The 12627-nt window shown below is 38.3% G+C and overlaps 1 protein-coding gene across 2 annotated transcripts in view; it reads right to left on the reverse strand.

Moving 5' to 3' along the window:
• Positions 1-1437: 1437 nt before the first annotated feature.
• Positions 1438-12627, reverse strand: part of LOC149151554 (protein phosphatase 2C and cyclic nucleotide-binding/kinase domain-containing protein) — a 107451-nt gene continuing 96261 nt past the window's right edge. The window contains exons 15-16 of one of the 2 annotated variants that reach the window (XM_089441250.1): positions 2297-2453; positions 1438-2164 (exon numbers count right to left, since the gene is read on the reverse strand). In XM_089441250.1, the coding sequence (XP_089297376.1) occupies positions 1916-2164; positions 2297-2453 (406 nt within the window). In that variant the 3' untranslated portion in view covers positions 1438-1915. Of the gene's footprint in view, positions 2165-2296; positions 2454-2617; positions 2676-12627 lie in introns of those variants that run through there. The other variant, XM_089441251.1, reaches the window with a different exon arrangement.

Here is a 12627-nt window from a genome sequence, read left to right on the forward strand (position 1 = left end):
TATCAACAAAAAAATTGAGGAACAAGAATTCAGAAACATAAAATTAAAGCATCACGCCAATACTGCAACATCTCGTATGTTAGCAGAAGGCTTCAGTTCTACTTTGTGACAATAACAGAAAAGCACCGCTCGTCATATATTATTCGCAAACAAATCGTTCTCGAGAGTTTCATAATCCGAATCAATAATCCATATATCCCAGGTCTCTATGCCCAATGGGCTTTGAAACTGGATCATTAGCACGGCAATACCACATCTCAACCACTAGACCACAGAACGAGGAAGGAGAATGTCTACAAAGACGAGATAACATGTTGCTACAGATGCATAAGAGAAGGCATGCTTCTAGGAGGTTTTAAGTTTGTTCAGATTAAATGAAAACACTCCAGCAACTAATATTCATGTTCCAGTATGCATGTTAAAGCAATAAGGGAGCCGTAATTAAAATTGTTGTCATCAAAAGCATAATGATGATGGTTCGATAGCAAACATTCTTGCTTTCATTAGTAGATGTCAAGGATTGGCCACTTTTGACTGTGCAATAGCGCTTCTATACAAAAGAAACTTGCAACTATATCATTAAAAAAATGGCACAGCAGCATAAGAGAAAATTCGAAAATATCCTTTTAACTTACATCCTACAAATTGTACAAAAGCTTTAGGCTTTGAAAACGCTGCTACATTTTGTTTCTGAATAGTTATTAACTTGCGTTTTCAGATTCCCAAAAATAACCCGGCCACAGTGAACAGTATGTCAACCATGAGTAGCACCTATACTCAGCACAACACAAGGAATCATGCAGAAAGTGAGTTATACTCAGCACAACATAAGGTATCATTCAGAAAGTGAGATACGGAATAATTATATCAGCAAATCTAACTGAGACACTGAAATACCAGGATCATGCAACCAACAGCGCATCTAATTGAGACACTGAAAGACAAGCATATTGCCACCATCAATAGCAAATCTAACTGAGATACTGAAAGACAAGCATCCTGCCATCAACAGTTAATTTTGGTTACCTCCAACCAATCTTACCTTTGGGGAAGCTTATGATAGAGATGGCTGAAGCAGCATTGGTCAAAAATATTCCCATAACTAGAAGCATGAAACCATTTGCAAGCCACCCTTCAGAGAATGTTTAGCACCAACCTTTCCCTCTAAAGTGATCATTACAACATTATAAACATCAAAATTGGTTTGCATGCCGTTGATGAAGATGGCAATAAAAAGAACTTTGGATAAGTTGAGGGGGGATGTGCTCCATCCTTGAATACTTCATTTTTAAAGAAACAAAAGATCAAGGCTGTCAAAACTACATTTTATGGATTGGAAGTGATAGTAATAAAAATATTAAAGGCAACAGCATTGCAAATACATAAATGCATCATTTTTGGCTAAGCGTGTGAAAAAATAGACATAACTACAAAGCATTGAAAGACAAAGTAAGACAACAGTTATAACTTATAATACAGTTAGATAATTTGCAGGTAAAATACAGATGGGGATGTAGCCTTGGAGGGAACTTTTATTACAAATGCACTCTTGAATTTTGCCATTATGGATCTGAGAATCATAGCAAATCTCTCAGTTTTGACATGGCACAAACACATCATTCAAAATTTCCGAGGCATGAAAAACTTTTGCTGTGTACATTTTTTATCTAGTGCACAGATTTGACAAGTTTGCCTTTACAGTGGAAAACGTAAACTGGGTGAAAACCAAGAAATGTTTCGAAGGAATTAAATTTGTACAATCAGTAAAATATCTAGCCAGTTAGGCGTCCAACTCATTAGTAGCATCAGGATGGCCAAGATACCTCTGCAGTAAACTGCTACCACTCATCCAGCCATTTAGGCATCCAACTCATTAGTAGCATCAGGATGGCCAAGATACCTCTGCAGTAAACTGCTACCACTCATCCAGCCATTCTTGTGTATTTAATTCTTTCAAGTCAATTGATGAAGAAAGACCAGACAACTGGTGTTCATCGGCATAATGAAGTTCAGACGTTGAATCAATACGAGATAAGATCTCTTCAGGCACAGGTACACCACATTCTGAAAGGCATTTCCAATCCATATCTTTGAACCAAGGATGACTCTTAATTGAATTTGCTCCCTTACAACCGAGTCTAGCATTGTCATCAACTTGTAGCAACTGTGAAAACATAAACCAATAGTTAAATCTCTAGTACAGTCTACTGTTATATCTCTAAAAGCAGCACAATCAATCCAATCGATGTCCAATGTTCTACCAAACTTCAAACATGATATTGCAGCAGTGTAGCACCTTTTTCAGTAGGTCAATAACCTCCAAACTAAAATGGTTTGGGAACAACAACTCTCCTCGTGCAATTTTTGCAAAAATGTCCAAATCACTTTCTCTCCATGACCCAAATGGAAGATCACCATGCAACATAAAATAGATAAGCACTCCTAAAGCCCACCTGTCAGAAAAAGTGGACAAGAATAAATAATCACCTTTCTAGGTCTGCTGACGAAATGTAACATTTGGGGTCAGAAGTTGAAGAATTTAAATAATAAAAGGAAGGATACTCAGACATATAATTCAAAAAAGTTGGCAGTACAAAAATGACTTTATAATCAACGTGCTTACCATTCTATATTCAATACGTATAGAAATGCACAGTACAAAAGTACACTATATTCTGTATTTCAAACAGACAATAATGTAAGGTTTTCAAAACCAAATGTTAATGCAATGCAAGAATTGCATATCCAGAAATGAATACAAATGTCACAAGCTTTAATGATCCAAAAACAAAGCAAAATTCCTTCAGCAGAATCAGAGCCTCCAACAAATCAAACATAATGTCGATGTTGTTAAGTATACTATATTCTGTACTTCAAACATATAACAATGTAAGGTTTTCAAAACCATATGCTAATGCACTGGCAGAATTTCACATCCAGAATCAGCCTCTAACAAATCAAACACAATGTCGATGTTGAGGTTTACCATATGAATATGAAGACATCTCAAAAATCATTTTATTTTAGGAGGGAAAAAAAAAAAACTACCCAAGTACCCACTCTGAATACTTTTGCAAAGACCCACATTAAAAAAAAAATTGAAAATACATGGCCAAAAAAAAATTCCAAGAAGCGTGTTTTTCATGTATTTTCAATTATTCTCAGTACTAGTCTGCTCAAAAGAATGTAGAGTCGGTACTTGTTGGATGTGGAATTAAATTTACTATCCAACAAATGCTTACACCTAACATTTAAGTAAACCTGTAAGGAGATAAGTTGACAATACAATTAAAAAACAAAAACAGTTTTCTTTCTTTTCCTTTATAAATTCACAACTCTTATTTTACTATTTAATTATTTTCCTGAGGCCCATTTTAGGCCTCAAAATCCCATATTCGAGGGTCAATCCAAGTAATGCACCCCATCTAAAGGCTTCACCTAGAGGCAACCATTACACAATCAATCAAAACGGCAACTCCTCATTAATAACAGCATTACATTCTTCATGATGAATAGTAATAATACATTCACAGACATTTTCATTCCCTCCAGCAAATCTATTGTATAAATCCTGCAATTCCAAGCTGTATGTCATGGCTTTCCATAGTAATTAGTAATAAAATACCACATTTTTATTTGTACCATTCTCAATCTTGCCAACCTGTTTTTGTCAAAGAATGCCTTTGCTTTAGCCTCCTCTTTAAAAAGAATCGCTTTCCATAGTAATTAGTAATAATATACCATGTCTTTATCTGTACCATTCTCAATCTTGCCAACCTGCTTTTGTCAAAGAATGTCTTTGTTTTAGCCTCTTCAAAAAGAACTGCATTCACTTCCTATGAAAATGGCTGAAATCATAGCTTCTAACTGAGATAAAAACTGGCTTAATGTCAAGACTCAAAACCATATTGCTATATCTAGGGGATAAACTGTTCAGCAACTATACTTTGCTCCTATTTCTACCAACAGTGTATTCCACAACTCAGCATCTTTTTGGGTGTGGCCTAGGCCGAGTATAGTCCCCAGGTGATTTTGATAGGTTAGATGCCCCTAGGTTGTGGTTTCTTGGACCACATGCTAGTCCCACAAGCCTCTACCATTTTGTTTATTCAACCATGACAACATCAGAATAGAGCATCAAGTGAAAGCATTACAAGCCAGAAAAAAGACGTAGCCTTCCCAAGTTATGGTTTGTGGAAGAAGAAACTTTGAAGGGGGTGTTGGAAAATCAAAGTAATTATATTAGAGTTTGATTCTCCTTTCTTGATAATTATTTGTGAGTGTGTTGGCTTCTTTTACTTCTTTATTATCTTATCTTTCATCAAGCAATTACCATATTATGTATGTATGAAGATCACAAAACAAGAGACACAAGATAGAGGCACTATGCCAGGGAAAAAACCCTCCTCGAAGGGAAAACCCAGTGAAGATAATTCTTACTTTCAAAAGTATTCTTCACCAAGACCAGACTTTCCCTCCACACCAAGTCAGCCTCCCAGATCTTCGACCTCTTCCAGCAACTTCGACTAGGCAGCGACTTCCAGCAACAGCGAAATCTTAGAATACTTCGATCCCCCAATCGAGACCACGAAACAAAGAGAGAGAGGCACCAAAAGTTCGATTTTCTTCCTCTCTATAGACTTCCCCAAACTCACACTTCTTTCGACCTCAGGCAACAAACTTCGCACTTCTCCAACTCTTCTTGAGATATCGAACTTGCTTGAGAGTTGATGCTTCAAATGACTTCGACCTCCTTGTATATATAGGCTTTTTTTGGGTCAAATTAGGGTCCTTAGGCCAACTTGATCTCTCTTAGGACAACTTGATGTGGAGGGTACATAAATCATAATTGACTCAATACTAAACCTTTTTACATGATTCAAAAGCCCAAGGGTCTCTTTGAATGTACAATGACTCTATAAACTCAATATTAATCCTAGGAGTCCACAATGGGGACTTTGACTAATATAATGATGAGCCAAGCATGAAACGCATGCTTTAATAAGTCATTGTTACAATAATAAAAAATATTTTCTTTATTCTTTTGACAAGTACATTAATGAAGACCGAACATAGCTACATTTTCTAACACTCCCTCTTAACTAGGGAGGTATTCATAATGTACAAATACAATGGAAGATCTCAAACTACATGAACCATAAATAACTTTTAGGCACCGCAATGCCATGGACTAGATTCCTGACCAGGGCAATCTATCCAACCAGCACTCAACAATTTAGGCACCGCAATACCACGGACTAGATTCCTGACCAGGGCAATCTATCTAATCAATCACTCAACAATTTACGCACCGCAATGCCACGGACTAGATTCCTAACTAGGGAGATCTATCCAAGTGGGAATAAGGTGGACTCAAGCTTTCAGCGCCTCTAGATACCATCAGGCCTACTTGCTAACCACCAACCCAAACATATAGGTGTGTATCCAAAACAAAGCTCAATAACCAACACCACCTTTTCAACTTCGAGACCCATACATCAACACAAAGTGTCGGCCAGATGTCTCCCCAAACAATGCTCCACTCGCAAAGCCTCATCAAATCTCTTCCCCTTTCTTATCATCAATACAATTAGCAATATCTACCAAACCAAGCAAGTTCCTTGCATGTTCAAACTTGTTATTAGGAAGAGCCTTTGTCAGTATGTCTGCTACCTATTCATTTGTCAAGACATACTCCAACTTCACGATCCCATCCTTCACCAAGTTCCTAATAAATTGGAACTTATTATTGATATGTTTCGTCCTCGAATGAAACACGAGATCTCCAGACATCTTGAAACAACTTTGATTGTCACAATTAATCACAGTAGGACCTAGAGACTTCTCGAACAAATCTTTCAGAAGCTTCCTTATCCAAACAGCCGCTTTTCCTACTTCACATGCAGCCACATATTCTGCCTTGACGCTACTCAATGCAACGGGATCTTGCTTCCTACTTATCCATGAGATCATAGCAGCTCCCAGACTAAACAATCCTCTAGTAGTGCTCCTTCCATCGGTCTCACTACCACCCCAATCAAAGTTTGTGAAGCCAATTAGCTTGACTTCCTTACTATCATACTTTAGGCAGTGATGTATAGTGGCATGAAGATAACTCAATATATGTTTGGCAGCTATCTAGTGATCATGACGAGGCTCCAACTGAAACTAACTAAGAATGTTCACTACAAAACATATATCTGGCCTAGGATTTACCAGATACATCAAGTAACCCACCAACTATCGATATGAGGTAGGATCCATGAGACTAGAGCCAGAGCCCCTCAACTTCTTGAATCCATCATCCCAAATTTCTACAATAACTTGATGATATACTTTCCTTGCCCCAAATATATCTCCCCAAGTCTTTGCCATACTTCTAGACCTAGGTAATAGTGCATCAATCCTAGATCCTTCATTTCAAATTTAGTTGCCAACATCTTCTTGCATTCTTGAATTCTTTGCTCTACACTTGTGATGAATAGATCATCCACATATATTAGAATAATGGCGAGCTCATTATTCACGACCTTGATATAGAGATTCAGATCAGCAAAACTCTTCACGAACCCAATTCTAAGTAGATATGCATCCATCCTTGCATACCATGCCCTAGTTGCTTGCTTCAAGCCATATAGGGCCTTCTTATGGATGCAAACATGAGAGTCCCTGCTATTTACTTCAAAGTCCTCTGGTTGTTCGATGTACACTTCCTCATCAATGGTCCCATTCAAAAATGCAGTCTTAACATCCATTTGATGGATATTCCACGCCATTGTCACAGCCAATGAAACCAACGATTTAATGGTAGTGTACCTTGTTGTAGGTGCAAAGGTTTCTTCATAATCAATGCCTTCCTTTTGAGAGAAACCCCTTGCAACAAATCTTGCTTTGTACTTGTCTATACTTCCATCAACAACATGTTTGATCTTATACATCCACTTCGATGTGACAACCGATTTGTCACTAGGCATAGGAACGATCTCCCAAACCCCATTCTTCGTGATGGGTAGATATTCTTCTTGCATAGCTTTCTTCCAAACCTCTTCATGCTCAGCTTCCTTGAATGTAGATGGTTCAGCGTCAATTAACTTTGTCATATTGCAACATAGCTAGAATATCTCGTTGGTTTTTACTTTCCTTGAAGGAACCTTTCGCAACTTCATGTCCTTCAGCATCTTCTAATGTAGCTTTCAACCAATTTGGCCTCTTCCTTGTGGTTGGGACAACCACCGATTGAATAGGCTCACTTGGCCCTTCTTCTTCGATATTTGTAGTAGAATTTTCATGATGTTCTTCTTCTTTTTCAAATATGGGAACCTCTTCGTCATCAAAATCAATAGGAATATCCTTTGATTTCTTGTATGCTTGATTTTCATTGAATATGACATCTCTGCTTACTTCAATATGTCTTCCTTCCTTTATGTAGATTCTATATGCTTTTGAGGAAAGGCTAAAACCAACGTATATTCCCTTGATACTTGTCGAGTCCAACTTCTTTCGCTTGTCTTTCGGAACATGGATATATGTTGGACTTCCAAAGATTCGGAGGTGATCCACACTCGGCTTCTTCCCTGTGAATACTTCTTCGAGTGTAGTATTATCAAGACTCTTATGAGGACTTCTATTTTGAATGTATACGACAGTCATCGTTGCTTCTCCCATAAGAACTTTAGTAGATCTTGATCAAGGAGCATAGTTCGAATGCCTTCTTCAATTGACCTATTCTTCCTTTCAGCCAATCCATTTTGTTCGGGATAGTAGGGAACAATGAGCTCCCTCTTAATACTTGCTTCCTTACAATATGCAATCAACTCTTTAGAAGTGTATTCCCCACCATTGTCAAACCTCGGAGATTTTATCTTTCTTTCGGTTGGGGTTTTCATTTAGCCCTAAACTCCTTGAACTTATCAAATACTTCATCTTTAGTTTAGAGGAGGTAGAGCCATGTCTTCCTAGAATGGTCATCAATGAATGTCACATAGTAAAGATGACCTCCAAGTGATTTGTCAGACATGGGCCCACACACATCAGAATGGATGAGGTCTAATATCTCTTTAGACCTAGTTTCACTATTATGAAATGGCTTTCTAGTATGTTTTCCCAAAGAGCATCCCTTGCACACACCTTCATCATCTAACTTCAGTTTAGGAATACCATGAAACAGTTGACTAAGAGTAGGGATGACCTTGTAATGTAGATGACCATACCTCCTATGCCATAGCTCAATGGGACTTATTTCCATATGAACCAAAGCTTGAGGAGGTGGTGTAATGACCCGATAAAGACTTCCTTCATGAACTCCAATAACCCTAGCTTTATCAATGTTGGAGTCTTTTCCCCAAACCAATACTTTTCCATCAACAAAAGCAACTATTTCCCTTTTATCTTCTAAACAAGAAATAGAAAGCAAATTCTTTTTCAAACATGGAACATAGAGAATGTTGTTGAGATGCAGCTTTGATCCATTATCTAGCATCGACGATGTTGATCCCAGGGCTCTAACAACATAGCTTTTGTTGTCACCCAATTCCACTACACGAGAGGATGGCTCCTTTAATAGTGTATGAAGTTGCTTACTTTCACCTATCATGTGTCTCGATGCTCCACTATCAATGATCCATGCATTGTCATCAGTAAGAGAACTATAAGGGCAGCCAAGAATCTTGGACTCTTGACCTTTTTGAACAAGTAGTAGATGACCTTCTTGATCCAATGTCCAGCAGTGTTGTAACCGAATCTTATGTAGTTCACCATAGAGGGAGAATCCAAGCCAACAAAGTGATCTTTGATTCTTCCTGACCTTAGCTCTAGTACCATGTTGGAAAATCAAAGTAATTATATTAGGGTTTGATTCTCCTTTCTTGATAATTACTTGTGAGTACGTTGGCTTCTTTTAATTCTTTATTATCTTATCTTTCATCAAGCAATTACCATATTATGTGTGTATGAAGATCACAAAACAAGAGACACAAGATATAAGCACTATAACAGGGCAAAACCCCCCTCAAGGGGAAAACCCAATCAAGATAATTCTTCCTTTCAATAGTATTCTTTGAGACTCTTCACCCTAGACCAAGACCAGACTTTCCCTCCACACCAAGTCAACCTCCCAAATCTTCGACCCCTTGCAGCAGCTTCGCCTAGGCAACAACTTTCGACAACATTGAAATCTTAGGAGACTTCGATCTCCCAATCGAGACCATAAAACAAAGAGAGAGAGGCACCAAAAGTTTGATTTTCTTCCTCTATAGACTTCCCCAAACTCACACTTCTTTCGACCTCCCGGCAACAAACTTCGCACTTCTCCAGCTCTTCTTGAGATATCGAACTTGCTTGAGAGTTGATGCTTCAAATGACTTCGACCTCCTTGTATATATAGGCTTCTTGTGGGTCGAATTAGGATCCTTAGGCCGACTTGATGTGGAGGGTACATAAATCATAATTGACTCAATACTAAACCTTTTTACATGATTCAAAAGCCCAAGAAGGGTCTCTTTGAATGTACAATGACTCTATAAACTCAATATTAATCCTAGGAGTCCACAATGGGGACTTTGACTAATATAATGATGACCCAAGCATGAAACCCATGCTTTAATAAGTCATTGTTACAATAATAAAAATTATTCTTTATTCTTTTGACAAGTACATTACATAATGACTAAAGTACATTAATGAAGACCGAACATAGTTACATTTTCTAACAAGGGGAGGCAACATAACATACAAAAATACACCTATAATAATAACAAATGACCAAAAATAATATCCCCAACGGTTAGCTCAATTAGTTTAACCATCCTCCCAATACATGTTGTTGATGACGAGGCCACATCACAAGTTCAAATCTAGTTGAAACCCTTGGGGTTACTAGTCACTGTTGTCGCTACGATTGAGTCGCCCTCCATCCAAATATCTCAGGGAATATAGAGGGGAGCCCAAGAAGTTTTAAAGAAGCCCAAGGGGTTAGCTCAATTGGTTGTCAGCGACGTTGTTGGGCATTTGGCTACTTTCATGCTAGCAGGTGCATGTTTCAAACAACCTAGGCGAGCTGCACTATTCTACACCAAGAAGTTTACGAGGGATATCATTGATGAATGCAGCAAAGCATTCCCTTCGGTTGCTGATAGGATTTTTCTTGCAAAATAGATCGTAATAATCATAATAAAACAACATCAAATAACAAGATGTGACATGTCCAATGTTTTTAAAACCGGAACCGGTGACCGGACTGGTCCACCTAATGAACTGGTTTACCGACCGGAACTGGTCGAACCGGGACTGGTTAGGTCAAAACGAACCGATTTTAGAAAAATACATTAAATAATTAATTTTTAATGAAACAAAACTATTTTTAAGATTGAAAACCATGATTCCAAGCCAATGGAGACAAAATATGCAAAGTTTGCTCATTTATATACCATGTAAAGGTGAATATATCAAAATGGCACCGAGTGCAGTACATATCATCGACAAAATAGAAAAATACATAAGCAATGAGGCTCTAAATGGCCTATAAAGTCCAAAAACAATGTTGCAAGCTATGAGGTCATTTGCCTACTACAAGTCTACAGTGTACACATGATCAATCATCAAGTTCATCACCACTACTAGACACAGGATCATCATTAGGAGCTACATAGACATCATCTGGTTCAGAGTCTGAGGATGCCTCAGCCTGATCTGCAACCTCAGTAGCAATGCCACTAATAACAATAGAAGTGGACCTAATGGAAGCACGAGTTTGTCGACCTGCACGACTAGTGCCTTCCATTGGTTCTTTGCCTTTCCTTGATGCTGCTATTGATCCTAGTTCTAATGCCTCCACAAAATCTGCTTCATCCCCCGCTAAAGCCATGTCAATATCAAAATCAGCCTCAAACACAGGATCTTCAGTCTCCTCGACCCATTCTGATGTTGGATCAATATCGTCCAACACAATGGGATCTATATCAGGTGTTTTGTTCATCATTTGGTTCCTCCTCAGTCGAAGGTTGTATTGGACGAAAACAAGATCATTTAACCGTTTTTGTTCCAAACAGTTTCTCTTCTTCATGTGTATGCGCTCAAAAACAGACCAATTGCGCTCACACCCTGAAGCACTGCAAGTTTGGCTGAGGACTCTAATTGCAAACCTTTGCAATTGAGAATAGTGGCCAGCAAATGATTCCCACCAATGTGCTGCAAAGAAAAAGACATTAATTAGTAACTTAGTTTATAATTTGAATTGTAAAGAACGTAAACAATTTTAACTTGAAAAGAAAAACAAATTGGAAATTGGAATTGCTTACCTGGTTGATCCACATCTCTTGCCATCTTTGCCAAGTTTTTGCCAAAGGTACCACCTGCCATAGTGAAAGTAGTAAGTTGTCTATGTATTTCCAACTGGTCTGCATGGGTAGGGACCATGCGCTCCAAGCAATCAATCAATCCAGCTCTGACCTCCCCATCATGCAGATCTCCTAGCCGATCTTTATAATGATACTTTGGGTTCAAAAAATACCCAGCTGCATGTATAGGACGATGGAGTTGATTGTTCCATCTGTTATCAATGATCTCCCATATACGACATTTAGCTAACCTGTCCTTGCAAGCTACCCATATCTGCGCCTTTCCCTGATCCATAGCCTCATAAATGTAGCCCATGGCCAATTTTTCCCCATCCACCATCCTTAGCACCTTAACAAGGGGCTCGGTAATTTTCACAAGCTCTATAGACCTTTTCCAAAAATAATTGTCAAACACTTTCTTTTTGGTGTCTTTTCCATCTTGTCTACGAGCCCACCAAGATTCAGACCATTCTTTAGAAGAAAACATTTTTTGCAAGTTTTTATGTTGACCATTGAGACATTGCAACGTGAGGAAGTGAGTTGCAAATGTATTTTGTAATTCACTTGGCATGCTCTACAGTGTTTTTTACCCACTCCACTTTGCCTATGTCCTCAAGCATGAGGTCTATGCAATGTGCAGCACATGGAGTCCAAAATATGGTCCTATATTTGGACTCAAGCATCTTTCCAGCAAGAACATAGTTTGAGGCATTATCAGTGATGACCTGCACAACATTCTGCTCCCCAACTTCCTAAATAATGTCATCCAAAAGCTCAAATAGAAGGGTTGCATCCTTCACCTTATCAGATGCATCAACTGATCTCAAAAACATGGTTCCTTGAGGGCAAGAAACAAGGAAATTAATGATAGTGCGGTTCTTTCCATCGGTCCATCCATCTGACATGATGGAACAACCTATTTTGAGCAATGAATCTCTAAACTCAACCAAATACTCATCAATGGAAGACATCTCTTTTTGCAAAAGAGCTCCCCTCAAGTCATGTATACTAGGGCCTTTGAAGCCCTTTGCTATAGTTATAACAGAGTCCCTCATAGCTTAGTAATAAGGTGAGCGAGCAACATTAAATGGGATATTTGAATCATACCACCATCTAGCAATGTATTGATGAGAAGTTTCTTTGCATTGTTTTTTCCAATGTTGATCCAAAGTGGGTTGACGACTTGGACGGAAGGAAGTGGGATTAGAAGAGGCAATGTTGGCAGAAAATGAGAAAAAACTTTGGATGTTTGTTCTCTTTGTTCCTTTTGATGGTTGGCCACAAGAAGGATGAA

The sequence above is a fragment of the Pinus tabuliformis genome, chromosome 9, assembly GCF_031772625.1.
Source record: "Pinus tabuliformis cultivar Carrire ecotype Pingquan chromosome 9, CPIR1, whole genome shotgun sequence".
NCBI classification, from domain to species: domain Eukaryota; kingdom Viridiplantae; phylum Streptophyta; class Pinopsida; order Pinales; family Pinaceae; genus Pinus; species Pinus tabuliformis.